Raw genomic sequence first — 14,185 nt, 5'->3', positions numbered from 1 at the left:
AAAAAAAAAAAAATCTAAGGAGGGGGACCAGCAGTTAGCGTAATGGCTATGTCGAAGGACTCCCATGTAGTCGACCGCAGTTCACGTCCCAGACCCAGTCACGCCGGGCGCGTTTGCATGTGTGCCCAAGATCCTGAGAGGAGAATGGAGGAGAAGGGATTGCGGTGGGGCCATCCCCCCGGGGGGGTGATTTCTCGCTTTCTGTCTCTCTGTTTATCTGTCTGGCAAGCACACGCGCCAGGTAGCAAAAACCTCTCCCCCCCCCAAAAAAAAAAAAAATCTAAGGAGGTACAAAGCTTTACTCTGCTGATTGATTTAAAGGATGGCAAGAAGAGCCTCACTAAATGACACACCGTTGAAAAAAGGTTAATTTCCTCCTCGCTAACAGTAGCCTCTCCAAATGCAAAGGAGTGTGGGATATACATCAAGTCCACTGCCTGGCAATAGGAAGATGTTTATAACCATCCAAGAAAGTCTGCTGTTCACAATTGCTTAACCTTCCCCGAAAGCTCCCCTCTCCACCATTACCCTCTAATCAATGCTACGCAAGTCCCCACTGAACACTTACTGCTTACTTAAAACCTGAGCTAACTGCAAAGGGAAATTCATGCAGAATATCAGTTTCTCCCCCTAAAAATACCTGAGTATTTTTTGGTTACTTTATGTACAATTCTTGTGCAATTAGAGGATGGCATGGATTAGCATGCTAGAGATGACTAGGAAGAGACCACAGTAGTTCTGGATGTGACTTACGAAAATCAGCTCCATGGCTTACAGGCACAACTTTAAAAAAGAAAAGTGCCAAGCTGTGTTATACAGACCTTTAGTGCTATACTGGAGAGGGACTGACATCACCTGAGATCAGAAAGCTCCCCAAAGAGATAACCTTAAAAGATGGGTAAAATCTGGATGGGCTTACAGTAGATGGGTAGGGAATGGGATTTTTTTTTTTCTTTTCATGAGAGCAACCACAGGAATACAAGTACAGAAGTGAGAAAGATCCTGATGAGAAATCAGTCTGTTTGAAGACAGGGTATCTTCTGTGAGTTTTACGTTCCAATTGGTCAGATCTAGCAACAGTCTTGTAGTTAACCTAAGTACCTCTTATGATAGATCTTTACCCCTGTAAGTATTTCATGGTAGACAAAAGAACAATGCCATCTCCCTCCCTCTCCACATGCTTTGAACCATTCCCTACTCCACGTTGCCAAGAATGCAGGTCTTCACCCACCTCCATGTCATCTTCCTTTTTCCTCTTATTCACTGACTCGCTTCCTTCTTCATCTTCTTCTTCTTCCTCTATAATTCCTTCCACTATAGATTTTGAGCCTTCTGGACTTGTAATTCCTTCACATCTAGGTTTTTAAAAATAAAAGTGCTAAGAAAGATCAATTGGGCTAATTAATTTTAGCTCACTCTTAGAATCTGGCTTTCACTCTTTCTGCCAGAGTTTTTATATTATAACTTCTTCACAACCAGGTTGGCCTTAGAAGAAGATTGTTACCAGAATGAACCACAGATGCCAACACCAAAGTAGACATAATTTTCAAGGTTTATACATGGAGATTCTTTACTTTTTAAACCCAGAGTTGTGCTAAAATAATCCAGTATTACATAGACGACACTAGCTGGCTTTGGGATCTCTTCTAAGAAGAGAAAAAAAAAAAAAAAAAAAAAAAAAAAAAAAAAAAAAAAAAAAAAAAAAAAAAAAAAAAAAAAAAAAAAAAAAAGAAAGAAAGAAAGTCTTCATGTTCAGTCCAACTGAGCTCACCTGTAAAAGGACCTAACATAAAGAAGGCATTTGCTAGGATGGGAAGATAGGTATAAGACAGCAGAAGTAATCTGTCCTTTCCTCACCATCTTTCAGCCGCTTATCAACCCAAAGGGGAAAAAAATAAGACCTACTGTTTGACTTGGCCAACCATGGAGACACGGGCAGACTCCAGATTTCGAATCTGGCCGCTCTTCACACTAGGAGAGAAAAGTGAGAGGAAGAGAGGAGGTTATTTAGCATCTATCTTATCACATTATTAGAATCAAATGTGAAAATCGGTAGATTTCATGAACTGAATCAAAGGTTGTGGTTACTGATGTTGCTCACTATGGAGATTACCATGACTTATCCCTTGGCTATTGAGGCAGTAAGCCAGGTGGTGAAAATTAAATAAAGATACTATAGTCATTTCGGTGCTGCAAATATGTACCTAGAAGGTGCTATGTGCCGGACCTATGTTCAAGGAGCTCACAGCTCAGTAGACAGAAAGAAATACAAACAGATGATGTTAATATAATAAGTCATGGTTCAAAGGAAGTATTTTATTCTGAATGAGGAGGCAGATAACGCTTCGTAAAGGTCCCAACTGAACTTAGGACTGAAGAGAAGTTAACCAGAAAATAAAAGAGTGAGGTTAGAACATTCTAGGCAGAGAACACGCTGAGAACAAGGTACAGTAATGGGAAAGTCAGCAGGATGATGATTTTAGAGAGCTGAGTCCAAGGAGAAGCAGGGTCCAACAAAGGGGAAGTAGGATCAGTATGCAGGAGCTGGCTCCTGGAGGGCCCTGCATGCCATGCTAGAGGGCTTACTTAAGCTTTCTCACTAGACTGGTCACCCAGCACTTGTTTACCTAAGTACATCTAGGAGCAAAGCAACATGACTGCGTATCTCAGGTGGAACTGGAAACACTGTCTGAAGCAAGGCAATAAGAAAACAGGCTTCTTTCTTATTTTTGTTTTTTAATTGCCAGGTAGCACATGCGCTCACCAGAGAAACAGAGAAAGAAAATCTCCTAATGGGGCATGGTCATGCCTAATCCTTTATCCTGTTGGGCACACATACGCAGGTGCCCAGCATGCTTTTCAGGCTATCAGAGCTAGGATTTGAACTGTGGTCAGCCATGTGGGATCCAGTTCTCTATGCACAGGGCTTAACCACTGTTCTACAGGGCTAGTCCAGAGGACGTATTTCTTTAAATCTGATTTTTGCGCTTATAAAAATAAAATCAAGCAAAAATTAAAAAACTCCCACCCCTTAGATAATGACATTTCTTACCTCAGTAATAAACAAAAGCAATCAGAACTACTACCTCATCTTTCAACCACCAACTAAATCTATAAATCCACCAGTACTTGTAGCCATATACTCTGCCTTGATGCCTTTTCAATAAGTCTCTCTCTCTCTCTCTCCCTCTCTCTCTCTCTTTTAAGAGAGATTTTTGCTATAGGGCACATCCATTTGCTGGAAAGTCAGAGAAAAAGAAAGCAAGAAATCACGTCCCAAGGGGATGGCCATGCCACAGTCCCTCCTCCTCTAATTCTCCTCTTGGAATTTTGGGCATGCATACACACGCGCCCGGTGTGAGTTTCAAGCCACTGGGTCTGGGACTTGAACTGCGGTCAGCCATGTGGGAGTCCAGTGACGTAACCATTATGCCATCTACCGGTCCCAAGTATCTTCATTCTTATTCAAGGTCAAACTTGGCTTCTAGTTCATATACCTTCTTGATTCTGAAAGGATGTTGTTTCCTTCAGTTACTCTGTCTTCCCTTCTGTGTCATTATTTTTTTTTCTTTAGCAGATGTCATAAACATACTATATGTTATTATTTAGCCTTTAAAAACACTTCCAATACCACATTCACTACTAGCTACTATCCTGTGTTTCTGTTTCCTAAATAGCACACCTCAAGAGAGTTGTTGGGGTCAGACAGTGGTCCATAGTAACACAATACTCTGTGATGCTGGACCTACATGGAAGATCTCAGGAAGAGTCTGGACACCATGATCCACTCCTGACTTTCAGCCAGCCCCCGATCATGGGCACACACCCGTGCTTGGTATATTTTGAGAGGTCTCCAGAATTGAACTGGGAACCTTCTCACAGAGCATCATACACTATCACTATGCCATGGTCTAGCCTCAGGAAGGTCAAGATACAATAGCCCCCAAATTATCTCTTTGTGGGGAAAGTCAGTATTGTACTGATTTTTGAATGTTCACTATTAAGCACAAAATAAGTGTTTAGTAAATATTTAATCAAATGATTGATGGTTTAATGAACAAATTCATGAATGAACAGCCTTTCCTTAAGTGGAAGACACAGCCAATTCTGTCAGTGATTTTTATAAAAATATTTTACCCACAGGGTTTTTATTTACCTCAAACTCAAACAGATTCTGGAGAAGAGAACCTACACCCATCCTCTCTTTTTTCACCATTTTATCTGGAACACAGGAAGTGAATCTAGAGCCTCATGGAGCCTCAGAGGTGGAAGAGGCCTTAGAGACCACCTAGTCCAAGCTCTTGTCTTAGCAGAAACAGATCAGAGATGACCCGTAATTACTGAGATTCCAGAAGGTAACAGAGAGGACTGGAAAGTGGATGGGCTCTAAACAACTGAGCCACATCTGAAATACTTAAAATAGTCAGAAAACATCCTCTTAACATAAATGTTTCCTCACATACTAATATGACAATAAACTTAGAAATTGAAAATTTCTTCCTTTGAACTTGGTACTTGAGCTAACAAAAAAAGATAAAGTTATAATCTAACATTTAAAGACATCATAGATTTGGGTTACCTCCACTCAATAGCATTCTCCAGAGACTTGAAGGTTTTCGGACGTCCACGTAAGAAATTCTGCATGCTATTAAGTGCATCCATGGCTGTACCTAAATGTGAAACAAAAATTTTAACCACAGCATTTAACTTATTTTGAGCATTTATACTTATTAAGTCAACTTTATATATCTTCCCTTGATGCACAGTGCTTGGGGGAAAATACAGATACAGCTTAAGGAAATTCAGAAGGCTAATGTGATAGCCAGCTTCCAAAAAGGCCCAAGGTAACTTGTGCCTCCTTGTGTTCGTTCCCTTCTACGGCATCCCACACTGATAGCAGTAATATGACTTCTGAGGCTAGGTCATGAAAGACAGAGCAACTCCTTTTTAAAAAATTAGATAAAATTGAAAAATTAAGCAGCCATTAAAAAGTTGCTAATGAAGAGTTTCTGATAGCATGGAAAAATTATTACCTAACATATAAATAACATAACAGATAGCATGGTGATTGAGGTGCTGGACTTCCACATGGCCGACCATGGTTCATGTCCCAGACCTGGGGGTTTGCTTTCTCACTTTCTCTCTCTTCAAATTAAAAAACAATAATAGTCAATAAAATTAAATAATTCTTTTTAAAAATATATAAAGGCAAAAAGGTCTTTGAAATTAGTGAAACAGACAATAAATTAAAGAAAGATGATCTACCACAGATGCCTCCTATGAGTCAACGATTCTGACTTGGTCAGTACTAAGAAAACTTACCTTCCACGACATCGATCATGCACAGACCCAGGAGGCTTGGCACCAGGTTGGATGACGCTGTGTGGACTGCAATGGCACCACCCATGCTGTGTCCAATTAGCATAATCGGAGGAGGGAGGTCCCCGTACATGGCTTCAACCACATTGCCAACATCTCTGCAATGAGAGGGGACAAAAAAAAGCTGGAGATGGTCCCTGACTATTTTCGGTCCCTACAAAAATAGTGCTTTCCCAGCTCCTTCATTTGGTCTGAAACTAACAGTCCTTGGAGACTATACGTGTCTATCAGGTCATCTTTTTTTTTTTTTTTCAAGTTTATTTATTCACGTCTTCTGAAAGAGAGAGTGGCAAAGAGAGAATGAATGAGCACCCCTACCTAATAGGGTCTTTTTTTTTTGGAGAGGTTTTTGCTAGAGGGCGCGTGTGCTCTCCAGAAAGACAGAGAGAGACAGAGAGACAGAAAGTGAGAAATCCACCCCCCAGCAGGGATGGCCACGTCACAATCCCTTCTCCTCCATTCTCCTCTTGGGATCTTGGGCATGCACGTACACGCACCCGACATGAGTTTAAGCCACCAGGTCCGGGACTGGAACCATGGTCTACTACATGGGAGTCCAGCAACATAGCCATTACGCTAACTGCTGCCCAGCACCCCTAATAGGGTCTTGACAACATGATCCACCCCCAGCTTTCATCCAGCCTCGGACCATGGGCAGTGTGTACCCAGCATACTAAGGAAGATCTTTACTCTTGAACCAGGGATGTCCCCATGCGGGACTGCCTCACAAAGCAACACATTTTATTGCTATGCAGTGTCTGGCCCCTACCAGACTATCTTACAAACCTACCTGTGCAAACTCTAACACGCCTCCCAGCATCTATACAGGGAGCTGCACATCTAACTGTCTTGATAAATGGCAAGTTAAGGACTAAGGAAAAGAATGTTCTGATTTTCCTTTACAGCACACTTTCCTGTTCCACACATTTAGTAGAAATCTATACCTTTATTTTTAACCTATGCTTAAAACTTTGGATAAATCATTTAACTGGCCAATGCCTTAACTTTCTTACATATAAAATAGGAAAACAACTTTATTAAGCATTAGAAGGTAATGAAGTTTGGAGTTATAAGGTTAAGTCTCAGCCCCAGTGATTTTTTACTGTGTGATCTGGGACTATTAATCTCTCAGACACAGTCTCAAGAGCTATAAAATGAAGGTAAGATTACTGCTCTGGGGACCAGCAGTTGGCGTAATGGCTGTGACGCTGGACTCCCAAGTAGTCGACTGCAGATTGAGTCCCGGACCTGGTGGCTTAAACTCACACTGGGCGTGTGTGCGTGCATGCCCAAGATCCTGAGAGGAGAATAGAAGAGAAGGGATTGTGGCGTGGCCATCCCCCCAGGGGGTGATTTCTCGCTTTCTGTCACTCTGTCTCTGTCTTTCTGGCAAGCACACAGGCCCTATAGCAAAAACCTCCCCAAAAAGAAAAAAAGAAAAAAAAAAGTACTGCTCTGGACTGCTTTGAGGACTGAGAAATGAATATAACACTACTTTGAAAGACTGAAGTGCTATACAAATGCTAATTATTTATAATTTCTCATATACAGTTGTTTAAAGGATGAAGGTAAATGTAAATACAGTGCTCTAAGAAACTAGAGAGGTGTTCAGAGATCATTTTTTTAAAAGAGATTTTTGCTATAGGGTGCATGTGCTCACTGGAGAGACAGAGACAGAAAGCGAGAAATCACCTCTCACGGGGATGATCACAATGCAATCCCTTCTCCTCTCAGGATTTTGGGCACACACACACACACACACACACACATGCCCGGAGTTTTAAGCCACCAGATCTGGGACTCAAACTGTGGTCAACTATGTAGGAGTCCAGCAATTCAACTATGATGCCATCTGCTGGTCCCCAGAACTCATTTTTACTGGCTTCTGTTCTGCTCTTCAGTTATAAGTGGATCTATTTAATAAAGCCAAACTTTAAGTCTTTGAAAATACAAACTGAAATATGAACTTTAAAAAATTTATTTATTTAATTGTATTTATCATTATTATTAATTTGACTAGAAATAGAGAGAGAGAGAGAGAGACAGAAGGAAAGTAAGGAAGCAAGCCACAAGATCCAGGACACAAATCATGGTCGGCCATGAGGGAGTCCAGTGCCTTAACTACTGCACCATCTGCTGGCCTCTGAACTTTGGTTTTATTTGTATGTTAATCTTCTTTGCTATAGCAACTGGTAGGATAAGCACAGTAAGGTATGTTTCTAGAGGCCCTGATCTACTGCCTTCTTCTGGAAGTGGCTGAATCAGTCAACTTCAAGCTAGCACTCTCTGGTCGAGAGTCACTCCATACCTTAAGTACTCACACTGAGTGAGCCAGATGTAGGGATGCAGACTTGCACAGATGGTCTCAATAGTATTTATAATGGAAAAGGCAAATGTTTTTTGTTTTTGTTTTGTTACTTTTTTTTGAAAGGTTTCTGCTATAGAGCGCATGCACTCACCAGAAAGACATAGCCATTACACCAACTGCTGGTCCTAAGGCAAATGTTTTTAATTACTTCTGCAAGATTTAATTTTTAAAATCTTATATAGGGACCAGCAGGTGGCATGATAGTTAGGGTTCTGGACTCTCATATGGCCAACCGTGGTTTGAGTCCCAGACCCAACGATTTGAAAATCACAATGTGTGTGTGTGTGTGTGTGTGTGTGTGTGTGTGTGTCCCAAATCCCAAGAGAATAGAGGAGAAGGGACTGAGGTATGGCCATCCCTCCTGGGGGTTGACTTCTCACTTTCCTTCTCTTGTTCTCTGCCTGTCTCTCTGGCAAGCACACAGATGCTATGGCAAATGAAAAAAGAGAAAAATTCATGTAACAATTACAGGTGTTGACAGGATAACTGCAGTATCTTTAGACAATCTGAATGGAATATAAAGAGGCCACCAAATTTTATAACTGAAAATAAATAATAGGTTGATATTCTTTGGGAGTTCAATTTAAGGCTAAGACAAAAAGCAAAACAGTTCAGACAGTCATATAAGGAGATACAGTTAAGAAGAAAGTCCAAGCTTCTTAAATGCCAGTGCTGCTTCTACACTAAATGTAAAATCCTCTCTAGAAAACAAAATGCTATGGAAGAAAGAAGAGAAAACCAGTATTTATTCAGTGCCTGTGATGTACTGTGAACTTCTCTGTGACATCATTTAATATAATCCTTCAATGGCCCTGTCTGCGGGGTCTTTATTTCTAGTTCACAAATGATGGAAATGAGGACACATTATCAACAGTAAGAATTGGCCAAGTCAATTAATCTCACTGGGTCTATAATAATACTGCATTTCTACCAAAATAGAAAGAGTTGCAGATTCCTGCTACTTCATTGAAGCATATTTAAAGCCATTTCCTCTTGGCACAGAGCACTGTGGATTCAGCTAATTCCATGAAGTCAAAACCATGAAGCCTTTGCTCAGAGATTCTGGAAAACATCAGGAACCAACAATAAATAGGCAATCTCTGAGGTAACACAGAAAAAAATTTTATGCAGTTTCTGAAAAATAAAAACAGGTATTATTCCAAAGCTAATTCTGTATATCAAAATGACAAACCAGAAAAGGAAAAAAAAAAAGGTTTAAATTAATTAATCTAAAACTACAGTGGATGTGATTTTGGGGGCAAATTAAAAAAGGAAAAAAAGACCTAACTTTAGAACATATTTGTGTCAAAGATCAATACGTAATCTCCAGAATAATTGTTGAAAAATTACAAGAAACTCTTGGTTATAACGGCTCTAATGAGTAAAATAAAAGGATGCTATGGAAGATTACCTAATTCCAAGTCTTCTTAAAATATACCTTAGGGGCACTCCATGGCACAGTGGTAGTGCGCTGCTCAAGAGAAGCCGGATCCCACAAGGTGATTCTAGTTCAGATCCCTAGCCCGGTCAGCCTGAAACATGATGGGCACATGTACAAGCCCCCAGGATCCAATGGGCTGGAAGACTGGAGGGAGGGGATCACAGGCGATCCTGTGGAGGGTACTCATTTCTCTCTCTCTCTCTCGTTCTCACTCTCACATGCACAGGCGATCCTGTGGAGGGTACTCATTTCTTTCTCTCTCTCTCGTTCTCACTCTCACATACATACATATATACTCTATCATGAATAAAGAAAAAAAAAACACATTAACCCAGTTGGAGGGCTTCTATGTCTGCTCCATAGATGAAACACACCAACTGAGTATCATGTCTAAGCTTAGAAAGGGTTTATATTTACCCGGGTTAAAAGTACACTATCAGGGACTAGCAGTTAGCATAATGGCTATGCCGCTGGACTCCCATGTAGTCAACGGCGGTTTGCGTCCTGGACCTGGTGGCTTAAACTTACACTGGGTGCATGTGCATGCATGCCCAAAATCGCGAGAGGAAAATGGAGGAGAAGGGATTGTGGCGTGGCCATCCCCCTGGGGAGGTGATTTCTTGCTTTCTGTCTCTGTCTCTCTCTGTCTTTGTGGGCACATGCCCTATAGCAAAAACTTCTCAAAAAAAAAAAAACTACCAGAAGAAATTTATCCTTATTAAAGTCAGGTAAAGTATGAGGGGGAGTCTTCAAAAAGTTCATGGAGGGATCAGCAGATGGTGTAATGGTTACATTGCTGGACTGTCACATGGCCTAAAGTGAGAGTGGTGTGCATCCCAGACCTGGCAGCTTGAAATTCACACCAGATGTATGTATGTACATGCCCAAAATCCCGGAGCAGAAGGGATTGCGGTGTAGTCATCACCCCTAGAGGGTGATTTCTCACTGTCCTTCTCTCCAGTGAGTATGTATATGCACCTTATAGCTAAAATTTCTCCAGAAAAAAAAAAAAACATGGAAAATATGTACTATGAAAAAAACTATGCAGAGATTTCAAAAATAATTTTACACCAAAATTAACTCATATGTATGTGTGTGTGTGTGTGTGTGTATTTGCCAGAGGGCACGTATGTCTACTGGAGAAAGACAGAGAGAGAGATGGGGGGAAGAAAGCACTCCCATGGGGGATGGTCACACCACAATCCCTTCTCCATTTCTCTCCTCTTTCAGGATTTTGGGCAGGCATGCACACACTCACAGCATGTTTTTCAAGCTGCCAGGCCTGGCTGGGTCTTGAATCGAACCATCACCCATGAGGGATTCAGCTGTCGTAACCACCATACCAGCTGGCCCTAAACTCATACTTTAATTCTATTTTCCACAAGCTTTTTGAAACTAGTCACCAAGTACTTTTGAGACACTTCCTGAAAATCCAGAGAAATAAAATAAAGATGAAGTAGCAGAGGTCAGTTAGAAATCTGTCTGTAACTGAGTATACAGCAATTTGGTAGATGCATTCTAAGGAGTTCCTATCATAGTTTAATACTAGGTTCATTTTCTAAGAGGCAGTGTATGGTATGTTCCAGGTGTAATAGAACTAGAATATCAAAATTATCTGAATTCAAATCTTGGCGCTCTCACATATTTTCTTAGACAGGGTTTAGATTCTGCAGTTTATGTATAAGATAAAAATTGTGTTGTCGATACTACTTGAAATTTTGTTTCAGAATGACTGAATTCAGAAATCATGCCAAAGTTTTATTGCTTGCTTAATTTCAGGAAGAATCCAACTTGTTCATCCTTTGACTCCTGGTCACCATCTTCACTGACTATAAATCATTTTTATAATTTCTTTTTCTTTTTTTTTTTTGAGAGGTTTTTGCTATAGGGCGCGTGCGCTCACCAGACAGACAGAGACAGAGAGATAGAAAGTGAGAAATCACCCCCCCAGGGGGCATGGCCACGTCGCAATCCCTTCTCCTCCATTCTCCTCTCAGGATCTTGGGCACGCACACACACGCGCCTGGCGTGAGTTTTAAGCCACCGGGTCCGGGACTCGAACCGCAGTTGACTACGTAGGAGTCCAGTGACATAGCCATTACGCTAACTGCTGGTCCCTATAATTTCTTTTTAATTCATGATAGAATGTATGCTTGCATAAGAGAGAAAGAGAAGCATCCTCCACAAGGCTCGGTCACACTGCAATCCCATGGCCCTCCTCCAGTCCTCCAGCCTTCCGGGATCCAGGGCACATGTGCATGTGCCCAGCATGTTTTTAGGCCAAGTAGGCCAGGGACTCCAGGTGCAGCCAGCACGCAGCTTCTAGCTCTGCTGTCTGGCATGCTACCGCTGTGCCATGAAGGCTGGGCCAACCGGAGATGATTTTTATCTCTTTTTATAATCTTTTTAACTTTTTGTGCCAGTAATTAACTTACTGCCTTTCAGCTCCAATTCAACTTTCACTGCCAGCTCTACAAAAATAACCCAAAGCCTTTAAATATGTTTCCTTTACCAGCAAGCATGGTGTGAAGCGATGTTAAAAGAGAGCACTGAAGAGACACACGCCTCCCCTAGTGCCCAACGACAGGCAGCTCCTGTCCAACTCCTCCAGCACAGGTAGCTTCTCTAACACTCCGTCCGTCCCAACCCAGGGCTTTTATAAGAGTGTCTCTGGTGAGGTGTCCAGTGAACACCTTCCCCTTTGCCCTTCAATAAGCTACGGTTGTGTCCTCTCAAACAAGATCTAGATCCACCCTGGTCCCCTAAGCTTAGCCAGAGAGGTAGACATTTGCTGCTTCTATACTATTTTGAGTTTTCTTCCCTTTTTTTTTTTTTTTTGTAGAGGTTTTCTGCTATAGGGTGCATGCGCTCGCCAGAAAGACAGAGAGAGACAGAAAGCGAGAAATCACCCCCCAGGGGGGGATGGCCATGCCACAATCCCTTCTCCTCCATTCTCCTCTCGGAATCTTGGGCACGCACGCACACGCACCCGGCATGAGTTTAAGCCACCGGGTCTGGGACTCGAATCATGGTCGACTACGTGGGAGGCCAGCAACATAGCCATTATGCTAACTGCTGGCTCCTTCTTCCTTATTTTAAGGTTTTATTTCATTTATTATCATTACTTTTTAATTTGATGAGAGAGAGGGAAAGTGAGAAAGTAAGTCACCAGGTCTGAGACTTGAATTGCAGTCAGTCACGTAGGAGTCCAGTGCCTTAACCACCATGCCATCTACTGGTCCCAAGTTTTATTATTTTAAATTTCTTCCATGAGAGAGTGAGACAGAAAGAGAGATAGCCAGAGACAGGGACAATCAAATATCCTCAACAGGGCCTTACCATACCTCGAGCCATCTTCCAGCTATCCAGGATCACAGGTGTACATTCAGGTCAACCTGGGATTCAAACCTGGGCCTCCCATACGGCTCTAGTATCCCACGGTGGTGCCCAACTGTCTGCACCATAGATGGACCTAGAGTTTCCTTTGCATCTTACCAGCCAATCCTTCATTACTCCAATCACCAGGTATAATGAATAATTCTTCTTTTCTTAATTGCCAGAAGCAATGTGCACTAGCGTAAGAGAAAGCACCCACCCCAAGGGGCATGGTTACACCGCAATCCCTCTCTCCTTCATTTTTCTATCCCGTTAGGATTTGGAGATGCACATATATGTGCCCAGCATGTTTTTTTTTTTTCTTTTCTCTTTAGAGAAAGATTTTTGCTATAGGGCGCATGTGCTTGCCATAGAGACAGAGAGAGACAGAGAGAACGCAAGAAATCACCCCCTGGGGGGATGGCCATGCTGCAATCCCTTCTCCTCCATTCTCCTCTCGAGCCAGCATGTTCTTCAAGCTGCCAGAGCTGAGATTTGAACTGTAGTCAGCAATGTGGGACCCAGGTCCCTTAACTGCTGGGCTATGGACTGGCCTGTGAATAACTATATTAAATGATTCCTGAAATGACTGTGTAGTTTCTCTCTCCTCATTGGACTCAGACTGATACATTCACTAATGCTTCCTTACAGTCCTCAATTAAGTCTTCGACTTTCTCTAGAACATCAACCAAGTCGTCCTTTATCTGACTTTCTGGCCACACAGATCATGTATTTTATTGTTTGTCAGTAGTCCAGAAACCCTAAAAGGTATTCTCAAATCCCTCTATGGGTATCACTAATGTGCTTGACTACGTCAGCATGTATTGCTTTCTTATCACAAAGGCGGTAAGAAACATTGGGGAGGCACTCGTCTCTCTTGTCATAGTCTCTGTCTCTCCGCCATATATTCACTGAGTGGAATGGTGTTTATAGCATCTACATGATTTATCTTTCTCTCTCTGCTAAGCAACATAGTTGAATGAACGCAAATTGAATCTAGTGACCATGTGACTTCATACAGTTCATTGGCCTATATGAGTCAGTTTGTTCATTTGTAAAACAAGGATAGTGTCTGTATCAGAATTAATGTGGATTAATTTCAAAAAATGATTTAAGCAAATTAAGCTTATTATTTATTCTTACTAAATGCAGTTTAAACTTATTAAAGCCTGGGACATATGGGACCAGCAGATGAAGTAATGTTATCACTGGACTCCCACGTAGTCGAATGCAATTCAAGTCCCGGACCCAGTGGCTTAAGACTCAAGCTAGGCAAGTGTATGTGCAAGCCCAAGATTCCAAGAGGAGAGTGGAAGAAAATGGATTACGGTGTGGCCATCCCCTCTGGGGGGTGATTTCTTGCTTTTTATCTCTCTGTCTCTCTGGCGAGTGCACACATCATAAAACAAAAATCTCTCTCAAAGAAAAAAAAAAAGCCTGGAATATAGAAAGTACACAAATAACACCTACAATAAAAAAATTATTGCCAGTTGGGTTTGCATTCTGAAGGAGAAACTGTTCATTCTTTTTGGAGAGGTTTTTGTTTCACTATAGGGCGTGTGTGCTTGCCAGACAGACAGACAGAGACATAGAGACAGAAAGCGAGAAATCACCCCCCAGGG

General features: G+C 41.7%; 1 protein-coding gene across 1 annotated transcript in view; it reads right to left on the bottom strand.

Moving 5' to 3' along the window:
* PPME1 (protein phosphatase methylesterase 1) overlaps window positions 1-14,185 on the bottom strand; it is a 74,341-nt gene that overhangs the window by 14,726 nt on the left and 45,430 nt on the right. The window contains exons 6-9 of the mRNA XM_006140983.3: window positions 5,323-5,477; window positions 4,580-4,670; window positions 1,906-1,971; window positions 1,232-1,355 (exon numbers count right to left, since the gene is read on the bottom strand). Coding sequence (XP_006141045.1) covers window positions 1,232-1,355; window positions 1,906-1,971; window positions 4,580-4,670; window positions 5,323-5,477 — 436 coding nt within the window. The remainder of the gene's footprint in view (window positions 1-1,231; window positions 1,356-1,905; window positions 1,972-4,579; window positions 4,671-5,322; window positions 5,478-14,185) is intronic.

This window comes from Tupaia chinensis, unplaced genomic scaffold (genome assembly GCF_000334495.1).
Source record: "Tupaia chinensis unplaced genomic scaffold, TupChi_1.0 Scaffold000047_1, whole genome shotgun sequence".
Taxonomy (NCBI): domain Eukaryota; kingdom Metazoa; phylum Chordata; class Mammalia; order Scandentia; family Tupaiidae; genus Tupaia; species Tupaia belangeri.
Note: the sequence above shows the minus strand (reverse complement) of the source record. Positions and strands in the feature narration are given on the sequence as shown.